The sequence below is a fragment of the Triticum aestivum genome, chromosome 3D (genome assembly GCF_018294505.1).
Source record: "Triticum aestivum cultivar Chinese Spring chromosome 3D, IWGSC CS RefSeq v2.1, whole genome shotgun sequence".
Lineage (NCBI taxonomy): Eukaryota > Viridiplantae > Streptophyta > Magnoliopsida > Poales > Poaceae > Triticum > Triticum aestivum.
This window is the reverse complement of record NC_057802.1, coordinates 369,520,820-369,531,439: the sequence shown is the minus strand read 5'-3', so window position 1 is coordinate 369,531,439 and position 10,620 is coordinate 369,520,820. Positions and strand designations below refer to the sequence as shown.

The 10,620-nt window shown below is 48.0% G+C and overlaps 2 protein-coding genes across 2 annotated transcripts; both read left to right on the top strand.

Annotated features, from left to right (window-relative positions):
* Positions 1–2,268: 2,268 nt before the first annotated feature.
* On the top strand, positions 2,269–6,825 carry LOC123078959 (origin of replication complex subunit 4). The gene is made up of 17 exons (XM_044501620.1): positions 2,269–2,450; positions 2,671–2,789; positions 2,886–2,976; positions 3,120–3,176; positions 3,369–3,416; positions 3,579–3,629; positions 3,726–3,769; positions 3,878–3,941; positions 4,154–4,240; positions 4,335–4,426; positions 4,531–4,612; positions 4,918–5,003; positions 5,089–5,198; positions 5,905–5,997; positions 6,073–6,137; positions 6,220–6,363; positions 6,472–6,825. The coding sequence occupies exons 2-17, from the start codon at positions 2,680–2,682 to the stop codon at positions 6,511–6,513; spliced, it is 1,266 nt and encodes a 421-aa protein (XP_044357555.1). The 5' UTR covers positions 2,269–2,450; positions 2,671–2,679; the 3' UTR covers positions 6,514–6,825.
* A 69-nt stretch (positions 6,826–6,894) lies between these two features.
* On the top strand, positions 6,895–8,786 carry LOC123078960 (uncharacterized). The gene is made up of 2 exons (XM_044501621.1): positions 6,895–7,456; positions 7,540–8,786. Exons 1-2 carry the CDS (start codon positions 7,292–7,294, stop codon positions 8,116–8,118), a joined length of 744 nt encoding a protein of 247 aa, XP_044357556.1. The 5' UTR covers positions 6,895–7,291; the 3' UTR covers positions 8,119–8,786.
* The last annotated feature ends 1,834 nt before the right edge of the window (positions 8,787–10,620 follow it).

The window sequence follows — 10,620 nt, the reverse complement described above, 5'->3', positions numbered from 1 at the left end:
ATATAGCGGGAGAGGTTGGTGGGGAGGACATTTTAGCTTGCGCTTTTCCCCACCAACCACCTCCCCTCTCCCCCTCGCCCCGCCCCCGGGCCGCCGCCCAAGATTCCGGCGAAAGCAGCCGGCGGGAGCACGCCGAAAGGCCGCCACACGCACGAGGTTGCCCTCCGCCCCCCTCCCGCGTCGGCGAGCCGGGAAGTTGTGAATCTGCGACCCTTCATCGCGACCGGCCGGATTTGGCTTTTTCGGCCGCCGGTGGCTGCACCAAGCGATGGAATGGTCGGGGAGCATCTCGCGCAGCCCTGGCAAAGCCGCATCGGCGCATGCAGGTACGGGTTCGTCCTCTCGTCACAGCCGACGGTTTGCGGGCATGGATTCGGCCGGCCGGCCGCCGCGCTCGGCGCTCGCGCAGAGGCTCTATGGCTCGCCGATGCCGCTCATACAGTGTGACGACTGTACGCAGACAGTGTTGCGGCTGCATTTGCAACTAGAGGGGAAGCAACGTCTACTTCTTTTGAACCAATGATGAAGAATGAAGAATGCAAGATCAAGAATCCGCAGATCAACAATGAGTGAATGGAGAAGGTATTGCTTCAACTAATGGGAGCAGTTATGGAAGTTGGAAATCTTCTAAAATGTATACTTGTGGTTCTTGTTTTCTTTGGTCTTGCTATTCTAGCGAAGATTTGGTAATATCCTATGTATCCAATGTTATTGAAAAAGCAAAGAAATGCATTATGTTGTGTCAAATTGAGGTGCAAATTTAGGTTTTGCGGGTCGGGGGGAGCGATGCCAGACCAGACCCCGCAAAGCCGACCCGTAAAAGAGGATATTCGCGGAAGATGCTCTTTTACGGGTCAGCTTTGCGGGGTCTGCCTCTGCGGCCGTTCGCGCCGGCCTGCAAAGCCGTTTTTCCGCAAACTGCAAACGCGTTTTGCGGGTCGGCGAGATGCGGGGTCTGCTAAAGATGCTCTAACTCCATGATGTCTGATCATTTTTGTTGTTGATGATGCATTAGAGCAACATGTTCACGAGATTTTCATTTTTGTATTACACCCTCTCCTTAAAATGTGGTTATTATTGTTACCTCTCTCTGGTTTAAAATACAACTTCACTACTCCTATCAAAAATACAATTCTTCTTTCTGAGAAGAATTGATTATATTTTTGCCTCGTACGATACTGGTTACTAATGCAAATATTGCATGTATCTATAGAAAAAGAGACGCAACATATTTAATTAGCCTGGAACATGAGAGATTTTTCACACAATTAATTGTGTTACTTATTAGTTGTCTTTTTTTCTTGGTGTCTACAAAGTGGGATAGCCACCTTGTATACAAAATCTAAAGAAGTACCATTTACGACACACATAATAGATAAATGGACCCGACTTCAAGTTCCACGGCAATTACACATATAAAATGTCAAAAAGAAAACGATACGAACCACACCACAATCCGTATCAGATTCCCAGATTATGACAAGAAGCGCAATCTCTTGTTAGAAAAAAAAAAAGAGCAATAAGAAACTAGAGAAAGATCTACAAAAAACAATTAACTCTGTAAACCAGACTCGTCTTGCCTGCAATGCATTCATCACATATCAGTTGTCACAAGATCACCCATAGTATATCAGAGACGTGCGGAATTGCACAAGCTTCACCCAAACATCGCAAGTAGATCATGTCGACTGGCCTTGGCAACTTGGAATTTTTGGAAGAAGCCACAAATTGTATGAGGTGCACTGCACGCAAGTACCTACATGGAGATGCACCTACACCAACGATGTCAGTGGCTTCCCCGCGTCGCATCCAGCAGGTAAGACTACTTGCATAGGCTCTTCGGACCAGCAATTTTATTACAAATGGAAAGTAGAGAGACAAATGATGGAGAGTAAAACTATTTGTTAATCCATTAACGACGATGACATATAAACGGAAAGTGATATTTCTTTTGCGGGGAATATAAACGGGAAAATGAGATTGTTTCCAAAAGAATGTTCACATACTTAAAAAAATGTAAAAGAAATACTCAAAATTTTAAAATATTTCCGTTTTTATGAATAAAAACCTTTGCAAACTGAAGAGGCCAAAGGGAAAAAAAACCCACTGAAAACTGGATGAACGCTCCGCGCCGAACTGGGCTCGCCCGTATGCACGCGCTGTGTGTTTGCTCAACTATTTGACGCTACGGTGCAGGCCCATTCTGGCCCAAGGCTGAGGCAGAGGCCCACGAACCACTAATCCAAGCCAGGGCTCGGTTCGTTTACAACTTTCCATCAGCGCATGCGCCGCCGCTCCTCGGCACCCCTCCTCGGCTGCTTCCGTCTCCCGCGCACACCGCTGCTCTTTCCCTTGCCTGGCGCCTTCCCGGCTGCCCCAGTTCGCCGTCCGTCGCGCTGCAGGCTCTCCCGGTCGCCGCCCCGCCTCCCTCCTCCTCCGCAGCTCGCCAGGTCCGCGCGACGCTTCTTCTTGCTCGCCTCATTTGTTCTTGTGTACCTCACTCCTGTGCAGGAAGCAGGACTATTTGGTTGGACATTTTGTTATCGATTGAGTAGAAATTAAGATATTTTCTCCCATCGGTTCCCATACTGTTTTATGCTTTCGTATGAGTTTCTTTTTCTAGTTTTTCACCGAGGTTTACTCCAATCTTGGCTCCGCCACTGCCAACAGCTCACTCCCATGGCGGCGGCGCCCGTGGCGAGTCAAGCGCAGGCAGTGCTGCGCGGCCGGCTCTGCGACCCGGCCTTCGTCCACTCCCGTCTCAGATCCTCGCCCGACACCAACTACAGGTGAGCCGAATCGATCCCATCCCCGCCTCATTGCGCATCGCCAGAAATAGCTCCGAACTCATCTCTAACCGGCGCGCTCGGTGTTGTGTTGCGCAGCAAGCTGAAGTACCTCGTGTCCAGCTCCGTCTCCGAGGCCTGCAACAACTCCGTCCTCCTCCTCGGACCCCGCGGCTGCGGTAAAGGAGCGGTGAGGTTCCCCTTTTCTTCTCCCCTTCCCTGACTCGCCGAAATGCAGGTGTCGTGTTTGATGAAATGTGCATGTGCGCAATTTGCACTATGCACTGATTTTTTTGTTCTCAGTTGGGAGGCTCATGTTTTATTTCTTTACAGGTCCTCGACATGGTTCTGGAGGACCTGAAGGAGGAACATCCTGATGCCATATCTGTGGTATGGCTACAATGCGTCGCTACAAATGTACCTCGTGCTTTAGTTGCATCTCACAAAAGTGAACCTGCTCAATTTTTCCCTTCTGTGTTCTCAAAGCCACTGCTCTCTCTTTCTATTAAGAGCAATAGCATTTAGTCATTTACTCGCTTGTTAAACATGCTCTTCAGGTTGATAATTATGTTATGTTTTCAGATCAGGCTGAATGGCATGTTACATAGTGATGACAACTGCGCTACAAAGGTTAGCAGCTCCACTGACTATATCAAAGCTCGCTTTCTTCCAATCTTTGTGTGGCACCTTCTCAACTCGCATCTGTTACTGATTTACTTGACTCTGTACTTGTGACTGTGTTAGTCGCTCCCATTAAGCCATGCTGATATTTTTGCTATTTTGTGTTTTAAGGAAATTGCCAGGCAGCTGTGTCTGGAGCATCAATTGTCATTTTCCAAAATGGTGCATACTCGTCTACTTTTTCCTTTACTCAATGATATATTTTTTCGTTTGCCATTCCAAATGGGCTGAAGGTAGACTGAAAGTCTTCTTATTTAGGCTTCTTCGGATGACAACACTGAATTCATGATTGACATGTTACGGTCAGTACTGCATTAAGATCACGAACACTTCTCAGTATGAAGTGATACTCCTTATTTCAGTTTCTGTGTAATTTTATGGGTGCTCATTTATATTTTTCTCTTCTGTAGAGAGTGTGGACTAGCTCACAAGACAGTAATTTTTGTCCTGGAAGAGTTTGACCTCTTTGCTCAGGTTGAAATCAATATATATGCCTTCTGCTCCTATACCACATTTAACTCCCAATCCCTGTCCATTTTATTGAATATCAGCTGCACAAAATTGTCACACCAATTTGTTTCATGAGTTGTCTAATGTAAACAGAAAAAGTCATAACATGCTTTCAAGTAACACTACTGGCATTTTTACATGAGAGGTTGGCTGATATTCATGATGTTCTGTTACAGGGGAAGCAGCGGTTACTTTATAGCTTACTTGATGCAATGCAATCTCTTACATCACAAGCTGTCGTCATTGGTTTGAGTTGTCGATTGGTATGGGCGACATTTCTCATGCTTTAGTCGCATTTTTCACCAAGCAAGTCAGAGAAGTATTTCTAGTGAGTTGAGTTCTTATGTGTTCTTGTAGGACGCAGATCAACTGCTAGAAAAAAGAGTTCGATCTCGCTTCTCTCACAGGAAGCTTCTTTTTGTTCCTTCTTCATTAGATGATATACAGAGGTCTGTCTTGTACTTTCTCAGTTTTTCTCTTCTTCAAGTGATAAGATGCATTATTGATCTAGTTCTCGTCTTTAAATTACCTTTTAACAGTTGAAATGCTACAGGTTAATGGAACATTTGCTAATGCTAGATAAAGACTCGAGCTTACCAACAAACTATGTTACGGAGTACAATTCAAGGCTTACTGTATCCTTTCCACAATGTAACCTTTCACTGCATATGCTATTATGCTTGCAGAACCTACCTATTGGTCATTGCTTTTAATGTTTGTTATCATCTTACTTGGTAGTACTCAACTAATAATAGATATGATCATGTTAGATAATAAAAATCTGGTCTCTTAGACATGGTTGGGACCTATGGTATCTTCTCTCTCTAAAAAAAACTGTATATATGGTATCATTCCAGTAAGTTGCCTTAAGGCATATTTATTTGTGTTCCATTGTGGCAAAACAAATTGTGTTAAATTTCTGTTATCCTATATGCCGTAGAGCATTTTCAGCAATAAAAAGTTTAAAGGAGTTCTCGACTCTCTCACGGATACTGACGCAACAACCAGCAACATCCTGAGATTTCTGTAGGTCTTTCAGCAGTTTGTTTGGTCCTCTTCCTCTTTACAATTTCAATATTTTGGTTATTAGCTAAATGTGGAAATCGTGCAGCTTCAGAGTGGTGTCATATATGGACATGGAATCTGGATTTCTGTCAATGGAATGCTTTACGGATGCGCTTTCCTCCATGCAGAGGCAACCCAAGATGGACAGTTTGCAAGGTCTCTTTGTTACTTGACCTGAATTTACTGCACTTAGACTAGCACTAAGCCTAAGGATGGAGATTATAGAAAACTCCAAAGACAGCTCTTTACGAAGTATTATTTCAGTGTCATTTCAAACAACACAAAATTATGAAAAACCTATTAGTCTATCACTATTAGTGGTGTCTTATGATCTTGTTGACATCGTAATTAGGTCTTTTTTTACATGTACTTACCATGATTTAGTATAGCGAGATGGGGGTTGGTACGAGTGGCTGGATTGTGTACAGGTCGGATATGTTGGGGTTAGAACACCACTCAATGGAAATTAGGTTTAAAGTAAAAATGGGCTAATCATTCTTCGGACTAATAGGGGCACTGACGGTGATTATAGATGGAAAGGTTGTGGAAATAACATTTCCATATTGTTCTATTGTTTGGAATGGTACTTAGCAAAGAGGCACTTTTGGAGTAGTATCTATCCAATTTCTTTTTCTGGGAGTGGTACCTTCCTGATATTCTCCACGTTTGTAGGTGGTAGGTCGTAGGTTAGTTCTTTCTAGTGATTTAGATACTAAAGAAGCCATGCTTCCCAGCAAAAGAAAAATCAACAAACATGTTATACTGTTGCTCTGAGCTTGCTCTCATTTTGTTATTTCGTGTCAAGTATCGAGTTGCTACAATGCAATAGCATCACATCCATGCCACTAAATTTTGATGACAGATCTGTCGATTTTGGAACTGTACATACTTGTATGCATGAACAGACTAGAAGATAAGGAGCAAAAGTCGTACAACTTCAACACGATAATGAAAGGTATAATTTCCTCTTCTCCCTTGATGGTCAGCCCTAGACCAAAAAACTGACGGTTGATGGACTGGTGTATGTCAGAATACAAATCCATACAAGATGCCTACAAAACTTCTGACAAGTATGCAACCACTGTTTGCTTCAGGGTAAGTATTTGGCATTATCGAGAAGTAATGATAGCTGTACTGTATTTAGTGTCCGAAAAGCTCACATGCTTCATTGCTGCAGGCTTTTGAACATCTTTTGGATCGCGAGTTGATTACCTTCGCTGACACCAAAGGGAGAAATGTGGCACTCGAATATCGGCCCGTCAAACTTCTGATATCTTCTCGCGAGCTCGCACAATCCCTCAAGTTGAACACTACCTGCCCCGTGAGTCACTATCCACGTGCAACTTTTTTTTTTCTCTGGTCAATATGAAGAGATTAATGGTATGTCACATTTTGTGAATGATGGTTGCTTCTCTTGATTGCTTTGCAGGCTGTACTGCAAAAGCTGCTTGACCGTGAAAGATATATGTAGAAGTTCCTGTGTGTTTGCTGAAATTGTGACGCTGCTTCAGTGGTTCCTAAGTAGTAATGGTTTAGAAAGCTGCAAAATTACAAACTTGAACGCGTAGACTGATGCAACAATGATCTTGCCAGCCGTTCGCAAGTTTGGTTCTCGATCTTCTTTAGCAGCGATCATGTGAGGTAGTAGTGGACTAGTGGGTGCTTCATCAGTTGCTGCTGATGGGATGTGAACATGTAAAAATTGCAGCAAACTTGGCCGTTAAGTGAGATCGCTTCATTGCTGAAAGAAAAAAAAACTTTCGTTTTAGTATCTATCACCTCATTCCTGTGGGTCATGTCTTACCTATTTTTTGTAAGATCACATGATGATCATGAAACCACCTTACATCAAACTTGGCCGTAAAGTGAGATCGCTGAAGCTGGTGAATGTGGAATTTATTCCAAAGTAATTACCACCGCCACTTAGTTGGGTGCGTGCTGGCGAAGAGTCCAAGTTCAACCAGCACTGCGCCAGCAAAGGTGTAGTACGTGGGTCGATCCAGGGACCCGCACCTGTCAAGCTGCGAAGTCGAGAGCAACTAAACTACGCATGCTATGTCATATCCAAGGCATCCGGAGGCGTGATCGCGATTCGCTGGGGAATCGCTTCGCTCGTGACCCCTGGCGAGGTTGCTTCCTTCCTTTCTTTGGTGGCAGCATTCGTGCTACCCTACCCGGTACAAAGGTATTTGGTTCTGTTCTGATTCCAGCTCGGAAGAAACAGAGAGATTGTGCAGTGAGATGAAGCAATGGTTCGGGAGGAGGATCTTGATCTGGTGCTGGTGCCCCTGGGACTGGCGGTGCTGGCCGGCTACCACCTGTGGCTCCTCCACGCCATCCTGCGCCACCCGACCAGCACCGTCGTCGGCCTCAACGCCCTCGCCCGGAAGCGCTGGATCGCCGTCATGATGGCCGTCGGTACCACCGCCCCCGAAACAATTCCCCATCTCTCCTTATCCCTGAGAGCAATAATGATTCTAACTCGGCTCCCGGCCAGAACACGGAGAAGAACGGGGTGCTGGCCGTGCAGACGCTGCGGAACAACATCATGGCGTCCACGGTGCTGGCCACGACGGCCATCACGCTCGTCTCCGTCATCAGCGTCTTCATCGGCGCCACGGCGGGCCGCTCCCCGGCGTCGCCCTCGTCGTCCTCGCCGCTGCTGGTGTACGGGAGCAAGACGGGGCGGGTGTTCGCGGTCAAGTACCTGGCCATCTCGCTCTGCTTCATGCTCGCCTTCGTGTGCAACGTGCAGGCCATCCGGCTGTACGCGCACGCCAGCTTCCTGCTGGGCCTGCCGCCGGGAGGAGGCGAGGACGGCGCGGCGGAGCAGTTCAGGGCGTACGTGGCGCGCACGGTGAACCGCGGCAGCCACGCTTGGTCGCTCGGCCTCCGCGCCTTCTACGTGTCCCTCGCGCTCTTCATGTGGACCTTCGGCCCCATCCCGATGCTCGCCTGCAGCGTCCTCATGTGCGCGCTGCTCTACTTCCTCGACACCTCCGCGGACTACGCCAAGGGGATACAGCACATGCACGGCGAAGGCGGAGGGGGCGCACGCAAAGATGGCGCCGTGTGAGCTTTGCCGCGTCGGGTCTCGGGTGTCCGGCCAAAACGAACTCGGGAGACGATGTGATGATCTTTTGCTGAGTTGTACAGTGATCAGTGGTAGAAACGACGACATACAGCAGGAAGTGGGTAGTGAGCAGGTTTCCGTGCCCCCCATGTGGACTTACCGCGCATGATTTATTGCCGGATTACTTTACTTTTCTGTTGGGAAACCGGCCGCACGGGATAGCCCCTTCCGGTTCTACACATTAAGAGCCTGTTTGGGACTGCTCTGCTTCTTAAAATTCAGCTCCGCTTTAAAAAATGCAAGCCAAACGGGGTAGCTCCACGATATGCCGCTCCACAAAAAAACTAGAATCTGGGGCACAACTTCTAGTTTTTTATGAAGCTCTTCAGGGGGTGCTCCAAAAAACTCTAGAAGCTGGAGTTGGGTGAAAATTACCCACCACTGCCACCAGTAAGTGGATACCCCTTCGTTTCTCCCCCCTCGAGCAATCAAATAGATCCTTTCCATCAAATTTCTCATTCTTGAAGCTGGAGCTAGATGAAAGCCAAACATTCTCTTTGGTATTGCTACAACTTCTGGATGAAACTGCTCCAAAGTGAATTTAGTGGAGCGAAACTGATTTTGGTGAAGTGGAGCAGTCCCAAACAAGCCCTAAGTGCGTACTTATCTCTTAACCCCCTACTCCTATAAAGAGATGAGAAGTAATCATTGTAACAGTTAATCACTGATTAATAAAGATAGTCTTCTCCATACTTTCCTGCGTTCATCTACTTTTACGTGTTCGACTACTTCGTCTACGACGCTCGCTCTCGCTCCCCAACCTCGGACCGGACTCGCTGGCGGAGTTGCGGAACACGTTATCAACACGCTTCGCTCCACCAACTCTGCATCAAGCAGGCTTTCGTCGTTCACGCGGAGGTATAAGATCCGATCTCCCTTTTGCAAAAAGGATTCCTCATGTTATCACGATTTCGTTTTTGCGATTAGTCTATTTTTCGGATTTAATCTACCTATGGTGTGGATTTTCCTCACCGACTAATGTCTATGTTCTTGGATCAAGAGGGACTTGTTGACTGCACTATACGGGAGTCGGTATAGATCGTGATCCAGATGGTCATGGTACCACCGCAAAAGCACCAGATGTCCCATGCGCCGTCGGGGTTCCGGATGAACGCGGCGAAGACCTGCATCCCGAGACCGACGTCCAGATGACGCCGTGCCAAGCCATCGACGGTGTCGCCATGGCCCTGCTGGCGGTTCCCGTGCCCGCTGCACGCTCGCGCCGCCACACGCTCAAGTGCCCTGCTGGGCGCCGTCGCCGCGCGCTGTAGCCATCGCCGGCCGCAACCCTGCTAGTCGCCCCCGCCAGCCGCTGACCGCCCGCAGACGCAGGCCGCTGCCCGCCCGTATCCTCTGCCGGCCGTGACCCCGCTGGTCGCGCGTGCCGCATCGCGTCCTGCTGACGCCACGCCCCGATGGCTGCTGCCCCCGCGTCCTGCTGCCGCCGCGTGCTGATGCCCGCCCCGGTGGCTGGCCTGGCCGCCGCACCCCCGCCCCCTCTGCTGTGCCCCGCTGGCCGGCTCGGCGGCAGCCGCCACCGTGTTGCTCGGGCGCTAGGGCAACCCTAGCGTCGCCCCCTTGGAGGGTAGTGCAACGCCTGGCCGGCCTGACACGGGTTGCTGGGCCCGGATGGGCCGTGGCCGGCGGGACATAAAAAAAGAGAGGGAGGGGCCGGCTGCTGCGCACTAAACGGGCCGACGACACATTTTTGGCCTGCAGCCGAACCGGACCGAGCCGGACTTCACGCGCGTGGTTCTTTGCATTTTTAGCCCCTGCAGTTTTTTGTTTTTACGCGTATTTTATTCCTGCTGTAATATTTCACGTAGAAGCCCCTGGAACTGTCAGTTTTCACTGAAAATGCGTATTTTGGCTTTAAAATGTCTCGGGAATTCAAATTTTGGGCTAGTTTTCACGCCAGAAATGCGCTTAACTTGCTATATTTTGTAAACATGTTTTTATTGTATGATTTTACTACTGTAGATTAATTGTTTAGCACTCTTAATCATTAAGTAAGTCATATAAGAACATGTTTTAAATAATGGAACACCATTTTTATTGAATAAGTTTATCAACATCGCATTTGTGCAAAAGATTACCTGCTGTAATCTCTTGATTTTTGCATAAATCGCAAATGGCCGGAATTGTCAACAAGGAGTTTGACGAGTTGGCCGAGACAGGGCTGAACTACCTGTCATGGTCCTCGGATTGCGAGATTTTTCTCCAGGGCAAAAGCCTCCTGAGGGCGATCTGTAAGGGGACCCAGCTGGCTCCCACTGATCCCAAGTTCGAAACTGAGAATGCGCAGGCTCTGCATTTTCTCGTCATCACCTGTCACCTACTCTGAAAGACAAGTATATGGCTGAGCGGAGTGCTTCTGGCCTTTGGACCGCTCTTCAGCAGCGGTTTGAGCGGCTGAAGTACACCGTGAAGCCACGTGCAGAGGCA